General features: G+C 44.6%; 1 protein-coding gene and 1 non-coding gene across 2 annotated transcripts in view; one reads left to right on the forward strand and one right to left on the reverse strand.

Moving 5' to 3' along the window:
- The window catches only part of SVIL (supervillin), a 104,484-nt gene that overhangs the window by 21,284 nt on the left and 60,430 nt on the right, over positions 1-22,770 (reverse strand). The window contains exons 18-29 of the mRNA XM_025930074.2: positions 22,165-22,212; positions 21,535-21,612; positions 13,120-13,267; positions 11,006-11,095; positions 10,829-10,915; positions 9,377-9,554; positions 6,863-7,035; positions 5,154-5,309; positions 3,556-3,692; positions 2,835-2,982; positions 2,570-2,715; positions 801-976 (exon numbers count right to left, since the gene is read on the reverse strand). Coding sequence (XP_025785859.2) covers positions 801-976; positions 2,570-2,715; positions 2,835-2,982; positions 3,556-3,692; positions 5,154-5,309; positions 6,863-7,035; positions 9,377-9,554; positions 10,829-10,915; positions 11,006-11,095; positions 13,120-13,267; positions 21,535-21,612; positions 22,165-22,212 — 1,565 coding nt within the window. The remainder of the gene's footprint in view (positions 1-800; positions 977-2,569; positions 2,716-2,834; positions 2,983-3,555; positions 3,693-5,153; positions 5,310-6,862; positions 7,036-9,376; positions 9,555-10,828; positions 10,916-11,005; positions 11,096-13,119; positions 13,268-21,534; positions 21,613-22,164; positions 22,213-22,770) is intronic.
- On the forward strand, positions 19,582-19,688 carry LOC112868089 (U6 spliceosomal RNA). Its single transcript, XR_003224264.1, has one exon. It is a non-coding gene; the product is annotated as a U6 spliceosomal RNA (small nuclear RNA).

Below are 22,770 nucleotides of genomic sequence, written 5' to 3' on the forward strand. Positions count from 1 at the left end.
CCGGTAGTAAAGAAAAACAACAACAGCCCTTGGCATATAAGAATTATTTTTCTTATGATTGTGTTTCTTAGAGTTTGTGCATATTCTGCTGATTTGCCAAAATTATTTTTTTTTAATGTTTATTTTTGAGAGAGTGTGAGTGGGGGAGGGGCAGAGAGAGGCGGGGACAGAGGATCTGAAGCAGGCTCTGCACCGACAAGGGGCTCGAACTCAGGAGCCATGAGATCATGACCTGAGCTGAAGTTGGACGCTTAACCGACTAAGCCATCCAGTCATCCCCAAAATTACTTTTTTAAAATAGTCCAGTACACTGTAGGAAATATTAAAATTACAGTCATTATTTCAGTACAACACCTTCCCCCTCACTCTCTGTCCCCCAAAAGGCATAAACGTCATCTACTGCCAAACAAATGGTAAATCGTGGAAGCTACGCTGGAAAGGTGTGAAATGAGAAGGAAAAATGTTGCTTTTGCCCCTTCAGATCCATGGCTGAATTCCAGATCCTGGGAAGCTTTTCAGATCAGCATGTAATTTGCTTAAACAATTGCTACTCATCTGCCAGGGCCGCACCTGGAAGACTGCAGGTGGGAACAATTTGCGTGCCTCCAGACACAGACTAGAATGCAGCGTCCATATTTCTGTTGCAGTTAGGCGAGAGCTAAAAGAAATGCTCTTTTTGTGAATATACAGGGTACCGCCTGCAGTCAGTTATGAAAAGGAAAGCCTTTGGAGAGCCATAGTAGGTGAGCACAATGGGAATCCCCTGGCCCTTCACCACCATCAGCAGATGCCCGGAATACCTGGGAATAAGCGGATTGCACTCTCCAGGGTCCAGGGGGTTGATGTCACAGTTCTCGTAATCAAAGGTGCCATTCCATAAATGCTTTGCCAGCTGGAAAGCTATTTTCCGTTGTGCTAACGTGACTTCTTTTCCATGCCACACATACACTTCACTACCGAAATCAAACACCAGTACCTGGGGAAACGGCACAGAAGATGTGGTTAATGTCAAAGCCATGCTCCAGATGAACCATGGTCTCTGCGGACACTGAGTTGAGCGGGTGAGGATACAAACCCTAATGGAGCCATCAGTGCAAACATAAAAAGATCCAGGGGTGGACCAGCTGGCTCTGCCCTGCTCCCCTAGTCTCTACCCTGCAGGTGGGATTTCCATCTTGTCCTGAACTCTCCAACTCTGTAACACCCCTCATTCATAAAAACAGTTATTTGGCTATGACTTCCTATCTTTTCTTCTTCCTTGTCTCCCTCCTTTGTTCATTCATTCACTTAGCATATATACAGGCCTTCTCACATGCCAGGCACTGAGGACCAGTGAGGTCTTCTCTCCTCTGTTCAGTTCCAACGCCCTCAAAGGGAGAGACCATATCATACTTCTGTTTACAGTAGAGATTTACGAAGTGTTTGCTGAATGAATACGTGAATGTAATGCTATTTCTTATTTCCATGCCTTTGGCTTATTCTTTCTTCCTAGAATAATTTCCTCCTTCATGTCCAGCCATCCAAATCCTACTCAACTCCCAACCAGGCTCAATTTCACCTTCTCTTTAAAATTACTCCTGATTATTTCTTCCCTGTGATTTTTGTTCTCATTTAAAATGCCCATATATATCACACACTCCATCTAGGTGTGGATTACATCCTTTCTAGTACTCCTCTATTCAATGAAACTTAAGGTTCTTTTGTGTCTTCCACTTTTTTCTCAACATGTGCAATACAGAAGGGTAATGACAATGTATGTACTTAGTAAATATTTCCCAACGTGAGAGAAAAAAATCTAGTACATCACTTGGCAAACCCAAATTATATATACATGCATCTGTTATTCCTGAAACTTCAAGACTGCAAAAATATAATGTTCATAGAAAAGCAAGAGATAGGGCTAAGGAGTATTTACATTTTATTCCCTGTTTATATTGAGATATAACTGACATACGGCACAGCATAAGTTTAAGGTATAAGGCATAATGACTTGACTTATATAAACTGTGAAATGATGACCACAATAAGTTAACATCCAGCACCTCATACAGATACAAAAGGAAAAAAATACAAAAAGAAAATATGAAAAAAAAGGAAAAAAATTACATTTTGCCTAAAACAGAAAAGGCTTCAATGCTCCATGACCCCTCTGAACAATATTCTGAATTCTATATTTGTATTTAACATGGCAGCAGTGGTTTGAATTCACAAGTAAATATCCCTTAAAAATATGCCACTGTTCAGGGCGCCTGGGTAGCTCAGTCAGTTAAGCGCCTCTTATTTCGGCTCAGGTCATGATCCCAGGGTTCGTGAGTTCAAGCGTCGCATCGGACTCTGTGCTGACAGCGCGGATCCTGCTTGGGATTCTTCCTCCCTCTCTCTGCCCCTCCCTGACTTGTGTTCTGTCTCTCAAAATCAATAAATAAAAACTTAAAAATAAATAAATAAATGTCACTGTTCAACAACAGGCACTAACACTGGCCAGCGCATACCGGGCGCTTACTATCCATTTTATTGGGCAGCCCCGTGCAAAGGGTTTCTCAGTGAGGGTGATGCCCAGGCACTGTACCTCTTTTGACTGTAGAAGGGAGCACTTTGGAATTTTCCCCCAGTAGTCATCATCAGGAACAAGTTTGTCATCCATCAGACGGTAAATGCAGTTTGTTTCAATTATGGCTGTCTCATAAAGTTCGTCTTCTTTTGGGTCTCCGGCGGCTTTGGGAGGAGAACGATAAGACAGTCTGACATTTTACCCTGAAAAGTGGCTGGTTTAGAAGAACGAAGTAGGGGGGAAGAAAAGTCTCGTGATTCTCTGAAATACAGTAAACTCTTACACTGGTAACTGGTTTGGCCACCCAGAAGCTTCCAGAAGTCTTTGGCTGCATGAGTGTGTGTATTAATTCCTTCTTCGATAGTTTGGATATAAGTAGCTCTACAACCAAGTTCCCTCTTTGTCTGAATTAAACCCGCAAGTTCTGAGGCCTGGAAAAAAGGAGGAACACAGTTACCTGGGTAGGCAAGCCTGTGGCTAGGGTGGAGGGGAGAAATGGTGTGTCTGCAAGGAAAACCAGGTGACCACAGGGGCTGCAGGCTCTGGTTGTTGGCTATTTTCGGCAAGGTGGAGAAAACGTACGGGGGGTACAATTCTCTAGAGCAACAGCTCTTTGTTTTCAAATCTAAGAGACGGCTTGTGGAGTTTTTGATAAATGCCCATTCTCTGGGCTTCTCTCCAGGAGATGCTCATTCAGTAAGTCTGAGGTAGCATTTCATAGATACCTGGGACAAACGGCTTTGAAGTGATACGCCAGTTCCTTTCACACGGAATAGGACTTAAAATCTGGCAGGAGGGCCAGAATCCTTCCAAAACATCCCACTCAAGCAAATACCTAATGATTACTTGCTTGAGAGACATTCGGCAAAAGAAATACTACCCATCCCTTCTCACTCGATTTCGCATCTGAGAAGCCCTTGTAATGATCTAGCAACTGTGGAACATTCTATCGGGCGTGCACAGGAGATGCTTAACGGAACAGTTTTTATTTTTCAGATACCAACCTTTGCCTTTTCTATGACATTTGCAAACTCTCCTACCCACAGGAAGCAGTGATGGGGAGAGAGCAGGAGGAAGCAGTCCCCGCTGTTGAGCGATGACGCTCGAGGTTCAACCAGTCGTGTCTGCACGTGTCTTCTTCCTGTAAGGCGGGAGGCAAAGAGTCACCATCTTCCCAGACAGGAGACCTCTCCAAGCCACAGGAAGGACCAGGAAGCACCTCCGCTACAGACTTTTGCAATTCTAAAGACTCTTGTCTACCAATACCAGTTCCGTGATGCGGGCTGGTGGAAGGGGGCTTCGAATGTTGGCCTTACAGGTTACTCTCCCTTGCCAGTGTTAGGACACCCGCTGGCGTCCTTTTACAGCAAGTGTGTGGATTAATCAAGTTCCCTCCTCCAGGAAAGTTAGCAAACATGTTCCTTTTCCCTCTGTAACTCCTCTCCCCGTCTCTTTCTCTTGGCGTGGCCCACCTCCTACATTTCATACCCTCTGCCAGCCGTGCTGCAGGTGAGGACATGCCTTCACACAGCATCTTCCTCCTGGGGGCTTTCATGCCACACCGAGGGCAGTCTTAGTGGGGATCAGCTAGGAGGGAAGCACTGCTTTGTGCTGCTTTCCACACCTTCTCCTGAGTGGCCGTTGATTTAGACCTTTCCACAGTCACACGGACAGTGCTGTCTCTGGGTCAGAACTTGGGAAAAGAGGGTTATTTGTGCTTGTGGCATGTCCTCCGAATGCACTGAAAAGGCCGGTGCAGAAACACACGGGACACCCTCAGTGAAGGGTATTTTGTCCATCCTCCCCTCGCTGATTACTCTAGCAGTAATTGTCTCTCCTCCTAGCCTGCAGCTTCTCTGGTTGTCTCCCTTGCCAGTGACAGAGGGGGTGTTGGAGTGGAATCCTGGTCGCCCTCACTTGCCTCTGCTGTCCCTGGATTCCTTCTCCAAGAACCTGTGTCTCTCCTTCTGGCCCACGCTGACCTTGCTTACCTCAGCCAGGAGAACTGAGTGGAGAGAGCCACCACGAAGGCTGAAGGGGCATCTGGAGCTGCGTGACAGTGCGGAGGCGGGGCTCACAGGGCTAGGGGAGGCAGCAGCAGAAGCTGAGCTTCTAGAATGGGATAGACCTGGGGGCAAATCCAGCCCTGCTACTCGACAGCGGCTGTGACCCCAATCAGGTCACTAACCTCTCAAAGTCTCAGTGGACAGAGTATCTCCCACCTCAAGGAATCTTGAGGACCTCAAAGAGCATGCGTTCCCTTCTGCTTATGGTTAGGACTCCTGATGTCACCAGACTAAAACCCCTAGTCAACGTGCGATTCCTCTGTGCTGCTTTTATTCATTTATTTTTTTTTAAGTGATTTTTAATTTTTTTTTTATCTTTATTTATTTTTGAGAGAGAGAGACAAAGTGTGAGCAGGGGAGGAGCAGAGAGAGAGGTAGACACGGAATCTGAAGCAGGCTCCAGGCTCCGAGCTGTCAGCACAGAGCCTGACGCGGGGCTCTAATTCACGAACTGTGAGATCATGACCTGAGCTGAAGCCGGACGCTCAACTGACTGAGCCACCCAGGCACCCCTCCTCTGTGCTGCTCTTAAATACCTTTAATCTGTAACAGCATCAGCTTCTTGTAGGGCACCGCGCTGTTGTTGGAATTCTGTTCGGTCAGGTTGACGCTCCGCAGGCTGACGTTGCTGAAGTTTTCTTTACTGGCTAAACCTGCCAGGGTGACTTCTGAGAAGTTGGAGTTGGAGGACACTGGGAGGGTTGAATAAGGAAACAGTGTGGGGGTGGGGCGTGGGGGAGCAAGATGGGCAGGTGAAACGTCAATGTTTACAATCAGAGATTCAGAACCGACTACCTTTCTCTTTGAAACTTAATCCTGCGGGGGAGAACGTGCCCGGGTTTGGTTGCCTATGCAGTTGGGTGTTGAGGCACCGTACCAGGGTTTAACCCTGTATTGGAGTAGACACACGTCGCACCTCGCCTTGCAGAGAGACAAGAATTGAGAGACAACGTGGACCAACTGCTGTACTATAAAATCAGGAGCTGGACTCGTGTGTTGCACTTCCACTGAAAGCTGTTATAACTCCTAACAATCTTTAGATGTTAATGCAAATGCACCCCAAGGAAAACCACGAGACGTATTTTAACAAAAGTCTCTATACATAGGCACTCTGTAGGGATGGCTTAGTCCTAATCTTTCTCCTGGAGGCAAAATGATCAATTAGCTGATCTCCTGAGGTCTTCCACCCCAGGATTAAGACCGTAATAACAAGATGCTGGGTTTTCCATGGCACCAACAGATGTGTACGTGACATGTGTCTATCGTCACAAAGCTATCCCCAAGCCCCCGAGAGTGGAGGTAGAGGAAACGTACCTAACGTTTGTGCCAGCAAGCCTTTATTTCTTTAACCGATTGTTTAAAAAAAAAAAAAAGCGTATGTGCTAGAGAGAAATTCAGCAAATTGTTTTGCTGGGATTAGGCTCTTTCTCACACTACTTGACAATTCGTATGGCATCGTGGTTTTGACATATGTTCTCTTAGTCAATCAGTTACAATGAAAAGACTCAACCCTTTTGTGTAAATACTGAGTCTCTAAGAAAAACTTTAGGAAGTAGGTTCATGAGTGCTGAAGGAAAATAACAATTATAGCGAGAATATTCAAACTGGCAAGACTGTGTATGCCATTAGCTCCACCAAGAAAACCACTGTTTCAGAACTATGGAAGCCCATGTTACCAGGCTGAGCAAAGCGGAGCGTGGAGCTCTCTCCTCCCTCCCATTCACTGCCTCCACCCCCAAGCCCCGGCGCTACCCAACTCACATCCCCAGCTCCGAGGCTCCTGACAGAAGCAATCTGGAAAGCATTGTTTTATGCGTTTAATAATATGAAAATCTAGGATTAGGAAAAGCAGCAGTTTGGGATGTTTTCTCACGAGAGATCAAATGATTTGCTCTTGAGCAAGATTAAGTGGGGAGTGACCATGTTTGGGCTCTGCAGAGCTGAAAATGGGTTCAATTACAAAGCCCAGAAACGTCCTTTTCCAATCTCTTGAAAGAAAAGTCAACCAAGCAGGATAATTTAAGTTAACCAAGGGAACAGATGCTCCACACTGTTAGAATTTCTGGGAAAAGCCTTTAAATTCCAGGCAGGTGTGCACAGCACATGTGTGTGCAAACTTACTCATTTTTATGTGACGAGTGTCTTTTGAGCACATTATTGGCCTCAGCAAGGCAGAAAGAGAGGATTCAAATCACCTAATCACCAGTTCCGAAGCAGGGGTAGGGTGGTGGTTCCACATACTCACTCTTTTCTACTTTCATCCGCTTTGACTCCATGAAGGCAACATTTAATCTCTGCTCCGTGTATTCCTGAAGGAGATCTTCTCTGGCTGCCAGCATTTTCAACGGATTTTTGGAAGCCTGAACCCGGCGCTTGGGCCTTACTGCGCGCTTGTGCTCGGCCACAGAGGAGGTCAACCTGGGGAACAAAGTGGAGCTGTGACCTCCTCGGTCTGTGTATCATCCACACCTGGTTTATTTGGGGGTCTCTGACCCGAAGCGACGGTCTCTGCAATGTCACTTCCTGATTTTGTTGTAAGTCTTACAACTCCCCCTCCTGCCCGCCACTCCCCGACATGGAGACAGAATCTTGGAGATGGAGATTGATCCAAAATCCCAGAGGCTCTCCCCACACCACGCCCTGTGGTCTCTGCCTGGGGGCACGTCTGGTGCCTCATGGGGCAACTCATTCCATTACTCGATGGCTCTGAAGGGTGGGAAGTTCTTCCCCACCCTCTTCAAACCCACGGACTCTTCCTAATATTCCTGTTGGAATATTACACGTATGTACTTCTGTCCCTGGCGAGCCCTTCAGGGATTTACAGCCAGCCCTTGCTTCTCGACTTAATTCTCTTTCCTCCATACTAAACTTTCTCTTGACACAACAGTTTTCCAGTTTCCTTATGAACCACCCCCCCCCTTAACTAGCCTCCTCTCAGCCCTTTGCACCTTTCTGAAAAATAACCACAACTTTGAAGAGTATGTTGAAATAAAGTAAGCCCACGAAACCAACTGTAACCGCCATACACACACTCAGCTCTCTGGGGCAGAGCAGACACGGGGAGGTGGGTGGGCCAGTCACACGGTTTCCTAACAGATTCTGCTGCTGCTCTCGACTTTGAACTGCACGGTCTCTGTGCTATCGTATAATATATAATATCGTCTTCTGTGTGTGTGTGCATAAACGTAGATGTATATATGTTTATATATAATGACTTAAGCAGTGACATTTGGGATGGGAGAAGATGAGAAATGGTTAAATAGCCAGGTGTGTGAAATACATAAAATATCATTTAAAGGTGGGAAATGGAAAATTCTTCATTTAAAAAAATGTTCAAGCTCATTTATTTTGAGAGACAGAGAGAGAGAGAGAGAGAGAGAGAGAGAGAGAGAGAACGCAGATGTGTGCGTGAGTGGGGGAGGGACAAAGAGAGAGGGAGAGAGAATCCCACGCAGGCTCTGAGCTGCCAGCGCAGAGCCCGACATGGGGCTCGAACCCATGAACCGTGAGATCGTGACCTGATCTGAAATTAAGAGTCGACCCAACTACTGAACCACCCATGTGCCCCTGTTCATTTTTTTCTTAAGATAGAAAAAAACTGACAAAATGGAAATATGCAACAAATGCATCAGGAGCAGCTTAAGGAAAAATGTAGGATAACCACACAGACTTCTAGAAGAGACTGTCACTCTGACAATCTGTGGGGAAGAGACAGATGTGGTCGGTAGCTGTGGGCTTAGCCTGGCCAGCATATATGGTCCCTGGTTTCCGATAAGAGTACCTGGACTCTGGCTCTGGCTCTGAAGGGCATCCAGAGACCAGCTCTGGGGCACCTGGCATCTTCCCGTCCCTTGGCCACAATGACCGCTGTAGGGCTGGGCTCAGACCCTAGAAAATCAAGCCTGGAACCTGTGCTGGAAGGAACAACTGGGAAGAGAAGCAGCCTATGCTGGGGTGGCCACGGAGCCGAAAATTCCACAGCTGGGGTGGGCAACTCCCGCAACGCGGTGATAGCGTGGCTGGAGCAAAGCAGCCCCACGGAAAATGGAAAAGAGAGAGACTGCCTTCTGAGGAGCCTCTGGAACCCGACTTCACACCTGCACTTTTCAGCGAGTGAACCCGTAAATCCCTCCACACCTTTCTTTTGCCACAGTCAGTTTGACTTGGGCTTCTTTCTGGCACCTGCAGTGAAGGAATCCTAACACCACACCTGCTTTCCTGAGGTGGGTTAGCCATGATCCTGTGTGAAAAGAGACCCTTGGACATCAGAGAGAAGACTGTCGGGCCTATTAATTTCATAAATTATTGTAAGTTAAATAACACGCTTTACGGATGTTCTAGTTAGTTGTATGAGTTTGAGCCCATGTGATCCAAAATTTTTTCAGAGCGAGGAGTATGTGAAAGGTATAGAAATCTTTGCTAAATTGAGGGGTGGGGGCAGTATCTAAAAATCGGCAAAACAAGAATCAATTATGTAACAAATCCAGTGAGATTATTTTTAACGGGCCAGAGCAAACATGTGTGGCACACACTGTGTATGCCAGATCTCCTGCCTGGGCACACATTCACTCTGGAGCGCCCGTGTTTTCCCTACCCCACGGTGCCACATGTCTGGCTCTGGAGAATAATAATTTGGCTGTAATGAGTTCTAGTCGTAGAAGGAGATACAGTGAGAGAAGACCCTCGTGGAAGTGCTGTGTGAAGGCCGAGGTAGGAATCCGATCTCTGTGGGTGAAAGATAGAAACTAAAATAACTCACTTAGGGGCGTAAGGGTCGAAAATGACATCGAAGTCCTCGTCCAGCTCCACGGGGCTTCTCGGTAGAGTGTAGTCCATGCTGCGGTAAAACCTGGCAAAGGTTTCGTCATCGTCCAACTTCATCACCTCTTTAACAGATTTGCCGGTGACTGTGAGTACAGTTTCCTGCATCCCACCAACTATGAACAAGTGCAGCAAATAAATGACGTCAGATTCGTGTAAAAACACTACTCCAACTACGCCTCCCGATAGCTTAAAAATGATTCCCCCCACCCACGTTCCAGGAGTGGAGAAACATGGTAGTGATGCCCAGGGCTCTGTGGATGCTTCCTGGGCCTTATTGGACTTGTTGTGAGAGGACTTCTCGTCTGAAAACAGCTGGCACCATGAGAGCGGTAGGAGGCAGGTACTTGTTCCTTTTGCTACTGGAGGCAGAGCCAGCCTCGGCCTAATTCTAGATCAGGAATCAGTAAAAACTTTTTCTGTAAAGGGTCACGTAGTAAATATTTCTGGCTCTGCATGGGAGGCTATATGATGTGTTGCATGCTTCAGCTCTGCTGTGCAAAAGTGACTGCTGACAATACGTGAACAAATGAGCATGCTTTCATTCCAATAAAACTTCAGGAACAAAAACAGGTGGAAAGCTGGATTAGTTTACTGATCCCTGGGCTAGATCACAGTCACAGATACATAGTAAGCTTTGAGTTGTTTGAATGTCTTGCCTTGCCAGTTTAGTTATTACATTACACTTTTATGTTTCTGGTATAAAGTGCTTTTCTGTATTATTTCCAACCTATTAGGGGGTCACTGTCAATAGTAGTGACTCCTAGTGCTTAGTATTTGATCAGTTTCAAGTACTGGACATTTTTATTAAGAGATGAGGCTATTTATGCATATTATGCTTTTACTTTGTATACTTCATGAACTTCTGTATTGAAATATTCAACATTTATGCAGAAATCACTTGCAATAAGATATGTCAGCTGCTACCTTATTAGAAACTGATATATACTATTTAAATTCCATCAGGCCTAAGATCATGTCGATTTTGTGTAATACCTGCTTTCAAGTATAAGAGCCACATTACCAAGTTCACAGTCCTGACTGGATGACATCCCAAAGATTGAGACTCAGAAGCCAACCTTATTGGGGGTCCCCAATCTAGTACATTATGAAGTGAATCAGACCTTGGTAACCCAATCATTCTTGACTTCCTTTTTAACATGATAAGAAAGATCATGCTTTTGCTATTAATTGATGAAGTCAAGTCGAAAGAAGACAATTTAGCTGAGAAGAAGAAGCAATCAGATTTGTGATTTGGAGATTTTGAGAGAGGAGCAGGGTTTTTTTTTTTTTTTTTTTTTTTAGGTTTCCGTAGCTGCTCATTGAAATCTGCACCACAGAGTGCTCTAAGCATGAAAACCGAAGCTTCCCTCCAGCTTCTGGTATGTACCTTTGTTATTCAGCCTTCTTAGAAAGGTTTCCAGTCTGTCCAACTTCAGGTCCGATTCCAACTGCATGTCTGGTCTGGCTTCGATATCTAGGCAAGTGGAAACCATCCATGAGAGGTGCAACTCACACTCTTCTGATCTGAGACCCACCGGTACAACTGGGTACCTCAGTGACTTACCTTCCAAGGGTTTAGACACTGGCGTGGTGCCCCTCGTTTTATTGCAAATAGGAGATGCCACTGGAGTTATGGCAGTGGGTGATGCCAAACCTGTAGAACATCAAAGGGGCGATTTAGTATCTCTGGAACATTTCTGGGGATTCCCAGGACCCTGCTGGCTATTAGTCCCAATGTAGATTTTACACTTCTAGAACTTACACACATGCGCGAATGTGCACGCACGCGTGCATTCGGCAGGTGCCATGACTATGTAGGACCACTGCAAATGTGGATAGAATTTTATAGTTTCTAGGGACTAGAATAGGTGAGAAGCTACTACAATGAGGACATGTGAGAACATATGCCCATAATCTGTAAATGGAATAAGAGTGTACAAGAGGCATCAGAATATACTTGAACAAACGGAGTGGTGGGTTCTGAAGACCCTTTGAGGCGGTGGAGGTGGTTCAAGAGGAAGTGTATCTGCACCGTGTCCCATAGAAGAAGTGGAGAAAGGGCCGTGTCACAGTAGCGGGCTCGTGGCCCCTCACACTGGAGTTTTCCCGCAGGCAGGGATGCGGTGGGGGTAGTGTGGCCTTTGCGGCATCCTTCGGAGTGTGATTTTATTGAGCAATAGCCCAAGGAGTGCTAACCTTTTAGAAGAAAGACACAGAAGAGGTTACACTTAAATTGATTTATGATTGTTGAAGGGTCACATCCATCTGGGGTGTGGCTGGGAACTAGCGATATGCTTTCACATCTATTTACCAAGAAGCAGAGTGGGGAATCTTTTAAGAGTGTAAAGGTGGGGCACCTGGGTGGCTCAGCCGGTTAAGCATCCAACTTCGGCTCAGGTCATGATCTCATGGTTTGTGAGTTCAAGCCCCACATTGGGCTCTGCACTGGCAGTATGGAGCCTGCTTAGGATTCTCTCTCTCTCTGCCCCTTCCCCACTCTAACTCTAGCTCAAAAAAAAAAAAAAATATATATATATATATAAAATATATAAAATATATAACTAGCTCCAAGATAAACTATACATATATAACACACATATGTACGTGTGTGTGTGTGTGTGTGTGTGTGTGTGTGTGTGTGGTGTAAAGGATGAAAGAAAGAGATTCCAGCACAGAGAAGGTATCTGGTTGGGACAAGAAACCTTAATAAAGGCAAAGATGAGCACTTTGTTCCTCGCCTAGGTAGAAGGGATTGATAAGGAAAGGAACCAGTGCATTTACCAAGAACAGAATGAAATGTTAATGTTCACAGTATTCACTTGTAATAAATATGAAATCATCAGATGACATTGCCCTTTTAGCACCCCTCAGAGAACCACATCTGGAGAATACGTAACTAGGTGCCTGTCGCTTACAAGGAAAAATGAATGAATGAATTGCTCTGCTCCCTCCTCCTGTTAGCTGGAGAGAGATGTGGAACAGCATAAAACTTTCAATGAAAAATACTGCAATGTAGTTTAAAGTTTCAGTCTTAGGTGATATTCTAAAAGTATTTCTCGGCAGGTGCCTGTATTTGCTTGATGATGTCAATAAAAATTTAAAAATTTACTTCAATAACCCGACCTGCCGAAGGTTTCTATCAGCGAGGAAGCAAACGTTCTTGAGAGATAATAAAGTAAAAGTTGGTATCACAGGCAGTACAGGTGCAGCTCGCCATCACCTACTAACAGGATGCACAGGAGAGGGAAGAGTCCCTTAGCACAGAGATCACGAATGCTGAAGGGAGCAGAGGGGCCCCAACTCCTGGAAACCTGGCTCTCTGCACCGTCGGGGCGCCCCCTGCCATCCGTTCAGGCAGCCGCACAAGAGCTCCTAGCAGTGGGACATCTCTATCCCAACAAAAGACCAGGGTTTTTCCTTAGGAGGGAGGACATGTAAATTTAAATGACACCAATAAGTCAGCCAGAGAAAAGACAGATATCATGTTTTCACTAGGATGTGGAATGTGAGAAACTTAACAGGAGACCACAGGGGAAAGGGAAGGGGAAAAAATAGTTTAAAACAGAGAGGGAGGCAAACCATAAGAGACTCTTCAACACAGAGCACAAGCTGAGGGTTGATGCACACCCGAACCCACGCACACACGCGGAGCATGTCCACCCCTCCCCCCGCTCTGACCTTTCTTCACCATCCTGCCGGCCACCGTGAACTGGGTGGAGTCGTTGGCTGCTCCCTTGCCTTTGGTCTTCCAGGCTTCTTCTCTCACAGTGATGAGGTGCTTCCTCTCTTCGATAGTCATCTGGCTCTCCCGACTTTCTGTGACCCGCTGTTTGTAAAGTGTACCGGGGAGGAAAGGGGAGAGGGAAATGACACAGACGTGAATTTTAGCAGGTGGCATTGCGTGAGCCGAAAGTCAGGCAAACAAACAGGAGGGCTACACTCTCCACAGACGTCTGTCACTGTTCTATCGGAAACAGGTTTGGCTTCCCTACTTCCAGCTTGGGTCAGAGATCGCCATCAAGAACAATGAAAATTTAGGTTAAAACTGTGATTTTTCTTTTTTTTTTTTTCCCCCACTCGTTTGTTTGGAATACTGGAACACCAAAATGATACTTGGGAAAAATCAACAAAAATAGACTGTCTTCGTGCCATGAACTTCACAGGGTTTTAAAGTTGCTCTGTTCTGGGCCACATAGGTGGCTCAGTCAGTTTGGTTAAGCGTCCGACTTGGGCTCAGGTCATTATCTCATTATCTCATGCGAGTTCGAGCCCCGCACCAGACTCTGTGACCAGTCAGAGCCTGGAGCCTGCTTCGGATTCTGTGTCTCCCTCTCTCTCTGCCCCTCCCCCACTCTCTCTCTCTCTCTCTCTCTCTCTCTCAAAAATAAACATTAAAACAATTATAAAGTTGGTATGTTTTACCTAGCTAAACTTGGCTGATTAGGAAATTTTATCCCTATATAGTTACAAAACACATGGTCAATCCAGAAAATCTCATCCACTTGAGTTCATGAGGAACACGGTCAATTATGAAGGAGAGAGAGCTGATTAGGAATAAAGTATGCTACAAGAGGGTTTTCTGGAACTCAGCATGCTTTTTCTGAGACAACTATGTTACATGGGCAGCTAGGCAGTTCAGCCCATGAAAGTGACTTTTAGGCCCTAGTATATCTGATATTGAGGATAAATTGTACTCTAGACATAATCTACATATAGAAAAACATTTCCACCTAAAAAATATTTTCAAAAGCTTCTAACTGAAAGATACCTGCCTCTTTAGTTTCTAAGCCACTGGACTCATTTGGTCTGGGGGAAAGAGGCTTAGGGGGACCGAAGGAGGCCAGGAGAGGGGTCTCCAGAGAGGGGTGGGCTGAGATGAAAGGAAGAAGCAGAAGGCCGGGCTCAGGACACTCGGGGCCAGTGCAGGGGAAGGGGTCGGCCAGGGACAGAGGGTGTGGATGATGGTGGTGGGGGACACTGGGGCGGGAGGCCTTCAGTGGTGGTAGGACAGAGTTTGCTTTCCCTTCTCCTCCTCCGTGATGCTTTCCTCTCACTACCAAACCCCTCTCCGAGAGCGACTTGGAATTAGGGTCCTTGCGCAAATCATGAGTGGGAAAGTTCAAGAGAAGCGTCTTTAAATTTTTTTGACAACTTGTTTTGATAAAATTGGAAATGTATCCAGTGGCAGGGGGCACGGGCCGGGGAGAGAAGCAGGGGCAGGTGCTGTGGGAGCGAGTGTTGAGGAGGGCAGAGAGGAAAAGCCTCCTCCTAAGCAGAAGGAGCTTCCCCCGCTGGCTGTCCGCCCCAGGATGGCTCCCACGGCAGGGGTTCTAACACTGGCGTGGCCTCCTGGCTTTGTGCATTTGCTTTCACCTCAGCCTTTTCTCAGACCCGAGGTGTGCCCTTCCTGCCGGGGCCTTTGCTTGTAAGCTACAGATAAGCTTGCCTTAGCCTCTGCTGGCAGTCTCCCCAGCAACTCTTCCCTTGTGGGAAAACCGGGAGACCCCCGAGGGGCAGTATGTCAGATTCTGTCCCTCCACACAGCCCATCCCACTGTGGCCAATTAGCTTCCGTTAACTGACCAGCAGAAAATAACTTCCAGATTCATTCAGCAAGAAAGCAGAGATGGGCACAGTTCATCCTCCTAAAACACTGGAATGATGGAGGTTGATGCAGGAGAGGGTTCCTTCCCTCCTGTCCAGAAAAGATGTACATAAAACCACATCTGCCCTGACAACATATGGTTTCAGCCATGATCATGGACTTGTCCAACATCTAGTTTGTGAATCTTTTATAGACGTCTTCTACAGAGCAATCACTGCCAGAAGGGATTTTGAGATCCTTGGTAATTTAGGTTAAAAAAAAAAAACACACCCTTTTCCTGAAGAGATAGGACAACTAAAAGCAATGCCTGATCCTGGCTTGGGTCCTAGACGGGGTGGGGTGGGGGCTAAAAGGGACATGGTTGGGGTGGAAGGTTGGGGGGAATGGACACAGTTGGAAATGGGCTGTGGATTAAACATTGCATCAGTGTTGAATGTCCTCATCTGGATCACATTACTGTGGTTATGGAAGTAAGCCAGACTGAGTATATGCCCCCAAGTCTCATACATTGAAACCTAAGCCCCCGTGTGACGTATTAGGAGGTGAGGCCTTTGGGAGGAGTTAGGTCATGAAGGTGGAGCCCTCCTGAAGAGGAGTAATGCCCTTATAAAGGACACCCCACAGAGCCCCCCTGCCCCTTCCACCATGTGAGGAGCAGATGGTCGTCCAAGAACCAGCAAGAGGCCTCTCAGTAGACACTGAATCTACGGACACCTTGATCTTGAACTTTCAGCTTCCAGAACTGTGAGAAATCAATTTCTGTTTATAAGCGACTCAGTATATAGTGTTAGGGTACCCCAAACTATCTATCTATCTATCTATCTATCTATCTATCTATCTATCTATATCATGTATATGTATAGGAGACAGAAGGGGACAGGAGGAAGTCAGCAGTGGGGGCTGGGGTTGAGGGAGGAAAGGAGACATGAGTGGGGGCAGCCAGAAAGTGCCAACAGTTGGTGGCTTTGGTAAGGAGTAGATGACAGTGCCCTATCACAGTAACTTTTTTTTTTTTTATCAGTTTTAAATTTTATCCAAGTAAAATATTATCCAAAAGTTAAAAAGCCTTTTCCTTCACTTTCCCACTCATGGCTGGGGGGATGACCCTCATTCCAAGGAAGTCTCTCAATCACATACCCTTATTAAATAAACTATGCCAGGAAGACCTCGTCAAAATTCAAAAAAGAGAATACGTTTTCTTTGAAAATGAAGTTTCAGGAATGAATTTTAATCAAATCAATATAGCATTTGGCTTAAAGCGTTTTAAAAAAGCATATGAAGCACCAAGAAAGTTTGCTTCTCCAAAGACCCAGATATCACCAGTTCTGGTGAACTTGGTGACACATCTCCAAAGTCCTGGGTGTGGTTCATGACTCAAAAAAATGGCATCCCCGAATCAACAACTCCGTCTCCCAAAGCGCTCAGATTCCCCTGGAGCTTCTGGAAGAATGTGGTGGATATGAGCCCTGGAATGATACAGCTGTTGTAGGACTTAAAGCTTCCAGCAGTTTGCCGTATCTTTATTATGGAGTATTTTTTTTTCACTCCCTTCTCAATATTAAGATTAAATGTAAAAGCTTTTGCCTCTCTAAAAGTTTTATTTTAACTTTGCCAGTTATTGAAATTGGTTCAGGGTCCCTACTTGCTTTATCTGACTTCACATGGCTCTAATGGGGTATACAGCTTATTGATTCACTGAAAAAATACAATTTCTCAAAAGTTGCTATTAAACTTTGAACTCAAAATGTGAAAACAAGATACACATCTTTGTCCATTTACTTTTTTAGCTTTAAATTTCATTATTGTCTTGTCTTGGTTTTCCCTTGTAAGGTTTTTTTTCCTTGTTTAGAGAAGGGCGTAGTATTGTATCCTAATAAGTATTGTGCCATTTTCCAGGCTTGTGTAGATTGACTGGAATAGTGAGAGAATTGGGGAAGAAAAGGAATAGAAGCCCACCTGCCTTGTCCTTCACTCTTTCAAATGCAGATCCCATGAAGGTGGTGCCCAGAGATGGAGACAGGGAGGGGAAGGAACAGTGTGTGTGTGTGTGTGTGTGTGTGTGTGTGTGTGTGTGTAGAAGGCAGTGTAACAAGTGAAACAGTTGGGAAGCAAGGCAGGTCTTAGGGATGGACAGAGATTTGGTAGGACACAGCTTGAAGTTATGTAAAGAGTCAATCTGCAAGAATGCTTTCAGGTTATGGCACTATTCTGTATACCTACTGAAAATGCCTAGTACAAATCTTCCCACATGTTGCTGACAGGTGATAACGGTAAGAAACAGATCTACCACGCTTTAATAGGATTACTACTCTCCCATTAACACAACTAGAGAGCTTCATGGTTAGGAAATACTGTGATCTGGCTTTTAAATTTTTATCTTATTCACATCTAGTTAAACTACAGTGTTGGAAGAAATTATAAGAGCACAGATGAAGTAGTAAAAATAAGGCAAAGTAACAAATCAGTACTTCTTGCTTTTAAAAAATGCTATCACCATTTCGAATTCTGTGTACTGTTAAAAGAAATATGACTTTGCCCCCTCCTTTGGTGATTTCAGTACCTCATTAGCGCATGCAGCCTCAAGTGGCCTGAACAAAATATGAAAAAGACCACAACTAGGCTTAGACCTCAAAGTAACCATAACGTGGTCTTGCCACATCTACCAGGGACTAAGATGAAGGGAGGGGAATACAGGGAAATCTTATTCTGGTACAGTTGGGAGGCATGTGAGGAAGAAGGAAATGTGTGTTAAAGCCCAACAAAGAGACAAACAGTCCATTTAGACAGAACGTGTGTGCTGTTGTAATGCTCTGTTTTCTTTTCTGAGCCTCTGCATTAGTGAACACAGATACCAGGACTGCAGGAGGAAAGGAGTCTCAGAGAACACTGATGAGCTAATGCTAAAAGGTTGGTACATAAAATATTTATCTGGGAAAGTTGTCAAGATACAAAAATATAGATTTTTAAGCCTATTTTAATGTTGAAGTGATTAAACATAAACTACCTGTGGTAAATGGCATTTTTCTTAAAACTTAAAAATATATGGAGAGATATCCCATGTTCATGGATTGGAAGCTGCAATGTTGTCAAGATGCGAGTTCTTTCCAACTCCTTACAGATGCCAGTTCTTCCTACAATTTGGTACAATTTCAATAAAAATCCCAGCAAGTCACCTTGTGGATACTGACGAACTGATTCTAAAGTTTATATGGAGAGGGAAAAGATCCAAAATAGCCAATACAATATTGAAGGAGAAGAATGAAGTTGGAGGACTGACCCTACCTGATTTTAAGATTTACTGTAAAGTTACAGTAATCAAGAAAAAACCAAACAAATAGATCAATCCCACCTGGGTGGCTCAGTTGATAAGCATCTGATTCTTGACTTTGGCTCAGGTCATGATCTCACAGTTTGTGGGTTCAAGCCCCACATCGGGCTCTTTGCTGACAGCATGGAGCCTGCTTGGGATTCTGTCTCCCTCTTTCTCTGCCCTTTCCTCACTTGCTCTCTATCTCTCTCTCAAAAAAGGGGGGGGGGAGGGAAAGAGCCCAGAAATACATTCATACACATATACTCAACTAATCTGTGAAAAGTCCAAGGCAATACAGTGAACATAAGACAGTCTTTTCAACAAGTGGTGCTAGAACAACTGGACATCCACATGAAACTAAAAAAAAAAAAAAAAAAAAAAAAAAAAAAAAAAAAGAAAAAAAGAAAGAAAGAAAAAGAATCTAGACACAGACTTTACATCCTTCACAAAAATTAACTCAAGATGAATCATAAATCTAAATGTAAAATGCCAAACTATAAAATTTGTAGAAGATAACATAGAAGAAAACTCTAGATGACCTTGAATTCAATGATGACTTTCTAGATGTAACACTAATGAAAGAATTGATAAACTGAAATTCACTGAAATGAAAAAGCCTTTGCTCTGTGAAAGCCACTGTCAAGAGAATGAGAAGACAAGCCACAGACTGAGAAAAAATATCTTCAAAAGACACATCTGATAAAGAAATGTCATCCAAAAATATACAAAGAACTCTTAACACTCAACAATAAGAAAACAACCGATTAAAAGATGGGCAAAGATCGGAACAGACATCTCACCAAAGAAGATCTATGGGTGGCACACAAGCATATGAAAAGGTGTTCCAAATCATATGTCATTGCGACATGTCATTGCAAATTCAGACACCTGTGAGATACCACCACACACCCATCAGAATGGCCAAAATCCAGAACACTGACAAGAGCAAGTGCAGCAACAGGAACTCTGGGGTTTTTTTCGCTGGTGGGAATGCAAACTTGGGTACAGCCACTTTGTAAGACAGTCTGGCAGTTTCTTACAAAACTAAACATACTCTTACCATATGATCTAGCAACTGTGCTCCTTGATACCCAGATGAGTTGAAAATCTATAGTTACACAAAAACCTGCATATGGATATTTATAGCAGCTTTACTCATAATTGCCAAAACTTGGAAGCCACCAAGATGCCCTTCAGCAAGCAAATGGATAAATAAACCGTGGTACGTGCTCGCTTCGGCAGCACATGTACTAAAATTGGAACGATACACAGAAGTTAGCATGGCTCCTTATGCAAGGATGACACACAGATTCATGAAGTGTTCCATATTTGTAACCAAACAAACTGTGGTACATCCAGCGAGAATATTATTCAGGATTAAAAAGAAACAGGCTATCAAGTCATAAAAAGACATGGAGAAACTCAAATGCATATTACAAAGTGAAAGAAGCCGGTCTGAAAAGGCTACCAACTCAATGATTCCAACGATATGACATTCTAAGAAAGACAAAAGCACAGAGACAGTAAAGAAATTGCCAAGGATTAGAGGGAGGGAGGGAGGTATAAACAGATGGAGTGCAGAGGTTTTTTAGGGCAGTGAAACTAGTCTATATGACACTGTAATCGATGATGGATATATGTCACTATGCATTTGTCAAAATCTAGAGAATGCACACCAAGGCCGAACCCAGATGTAAACTATGGACACTGGGCAATAATGATGTGTCAATGTAGGTTCAACCATTTTAACAAATGTACCACTCTAGTGTGGGATGTTGGTAGTGGGGAAGGCTATGTGTGTGTGGGGGGCGGGGCACAGAAGGTATATAGGAAATCTCCGTACTTTTGGCTCAATTTTGCTGTGAACCTAACACTCCTTAAAAAATAAAGTTTATTTAAGAAGCGTATAGATGTGTGTGTGTGTGTAATATACAAAATTTATATTTAAAGAGTTCAATGATACATCTTTTCGTTGAAAGTTTAATATGACTTATTTAGAAGAAACCATCCATCCCTGCTCCCCCTTAGTGACAGAACGGCAGGTTTGCTCCAGATTTCGGCCTGTCTTTTTGGGGTGGACACTGCTGTCTGTGTGGGGCTGGCCTCTCACAGATCAGCATTCTCAACTCCAGAAGAAAGAGCCTAGGAGAGTTAAGGAAGAGGCTGCCTTGGGGAGAAAAATGGGCAGATTCCATCGTGAAGATGTCAAGATGTAGTATGAGGGCTCACCAGGCACCTCTCTCTGACAGCACTCTGTCCCTCTCGTATTTGCAGTGAGGTCTTTGTGCCTCTCACTCAAAGACCTGTTTTGTCGTCACTAGTCCTAACGGAACAGTATAGTATAGTCATGAGATTTTTAGATGGAGGACGCCTGAGAGGTCTGAAAGTCCCCATTCTGATGAGGAGACAGAGGCCCGCAGAGGGAAATGGCTAGGTAAGTTCCCTCAGACAGTTGGAGGCGAGAATCTTGGATTAGTGACAAAGCGGATGCAGGCACTTTTCACAGCTATTTTGACACCAGGGACATTCCACGGGGAATAAAAACCAACCACTGGTATTTCTGGCTTTAAACATCATCATGTATTATGTACCAGCAGGATTACTCAGCCCAAGCCAGGTCTCCCTTGCGGGGTGGGGCTCAGATGAGGTACTGTGAAGACAGAAGGTAAGGGGGCAGGAGGTCTGTGCCTCTCCTTTCAGGAGATGACTGCAAGCAGTTCCTGTCCGAATAGCCTCTTCCTTGCTCTGTCTTCCTCTCAGGCCCGTCCACACTCAACTGCCTCCACCACACCTTCCCTTACCAAGCTAAGCAAGATGGCAGGGTTCCTGAGTGGGAGCCGGAACACTCTGGTGCGTTCCTTGGGCTCCTGACTTGACTTAGACTATAATGCTTGGAGATTAAAAGGGGAAATTTTCCTCTTACACCAGTTCCGTGATTATGAGGTGAATTAATGCCATCAAGTCTAAGAGTCTGACCCAAGGATGTGAAATGTGTGACAGACTGTAAATATATGAAGAACTGATCCCGCGCTCTCTCGCTCGCTCGCTCTCTCTCACACGCACACGCACCAACACGCACACCGAAATGCTGCAAGGGAGTTACTTCTCCAAACGAAACAAGTTCTTCCCTACTGCTCGGAAATTGCAATGAGGCTTAAAATGTGTAGGCTTTTCCTCACCTGATTAATAGATACAAAAGACAGGTATTTATGGGCAGCAGGTATAGCAGGAGAATAAGTAGAAGCATATACAGGTTCCTATAGAGCAAAGCAAGAGGATTAGAGGTGAAAAGAGAAGGTTTATCAGAGCAGGGTGGGGAAGAGGAGAGACAAAAACAAGGATTTCTTGGACAGAATGTTAATTTACTCATTGCAATTTCAGCTCTCTTTTCAAGAGAGTCCTTCCCGTTTGTTTTCTTAGAATGCTAACATAAATCCATACGAGCACAGTAAATACACCCGAGTCAGGTCTGTGCTGTAATTAAATGAGTTAACGACAAGATTCCTGCAATTTATATGATAACTCGGTAACGGAAAGGGGAACCAGGACTTTAATGGACAGCTTTAGCATTTAATGTAAAATATCTCATTTGAAGTCGTTTCCAATTTTTCATTCTATGATTTAAAAAAAAAAAAATTAAAGTAACAGGATAGCTCTCTCCTCTGGATAGAGGCGGCATCTTGCCTCGGGGTAAGAAACCAAACACGAGGGCCTCAGAGGGAACCATCACTGATGAGATTACATGTGGTGAGGTAGACGTAGAATTCTGGCTGTCATCTAGAGGACACCTATGTTAGAGTCAGGCTTACCCAAAGCAGATTAGAAATGGCACTATCATCTGCAAATCCTCCTTCTTCCTACAGGTTAAAACAAATAGGAAACATTGCGGACTGCTGGAAGAGTAGGGTTGGGTTAAGGGTGTCACAATCATTTTCAAGGATTTTGTGCCTGGGTTCCATTAGATGCATGCGCATGCTCACACACACAGTCCGGTGGCCCAAACACCAAGTAAACTCACATTCCATCAGTGGGATGAGAATCTTTAATTTGGAGGTCATACCATCGGCAGATTTACCTTCCTTGAATCTTCAAGAACGTGCCCTGGGGACATCATAGGTCTCAGCTTGATTCCCCTGACCTGATACTATAGAGGGCAGCTGGATATCCAGTCCGTATCTGTGACTCAGACATAGAGCTGGGTGGTGATGGCAAAGTCTATAAGGGCATTTTATTTCCTGGAAAAAGTCTGATATACTGGATGATTATCTTAACAAACCGCATGGGACTCACTATCTGCCTTAAGGTCAAGTATGCCAAAATGAGGTTGAGATTTAGAGTAATTACTCGATAAAAATAAATACATGCAACTGAGCTGTAACAGACAGACTCCTGCTTTTACAACTTTGCATTATTTT

This window comes from Puma concolor, chromosome B4 (assembly GCF_028749965.1).
Source record: "Puma concolor isolate L17-30 chromosome B4, mPumCon1.1.hap2, whole genome shotgun sequence".
NCBI classification, from domain to species: domain Eukaryota; kingdom Metazoa; phylum Chordata; class Mammalia; order Carnivora; family Felidae; genus Puma; species Puma concolor.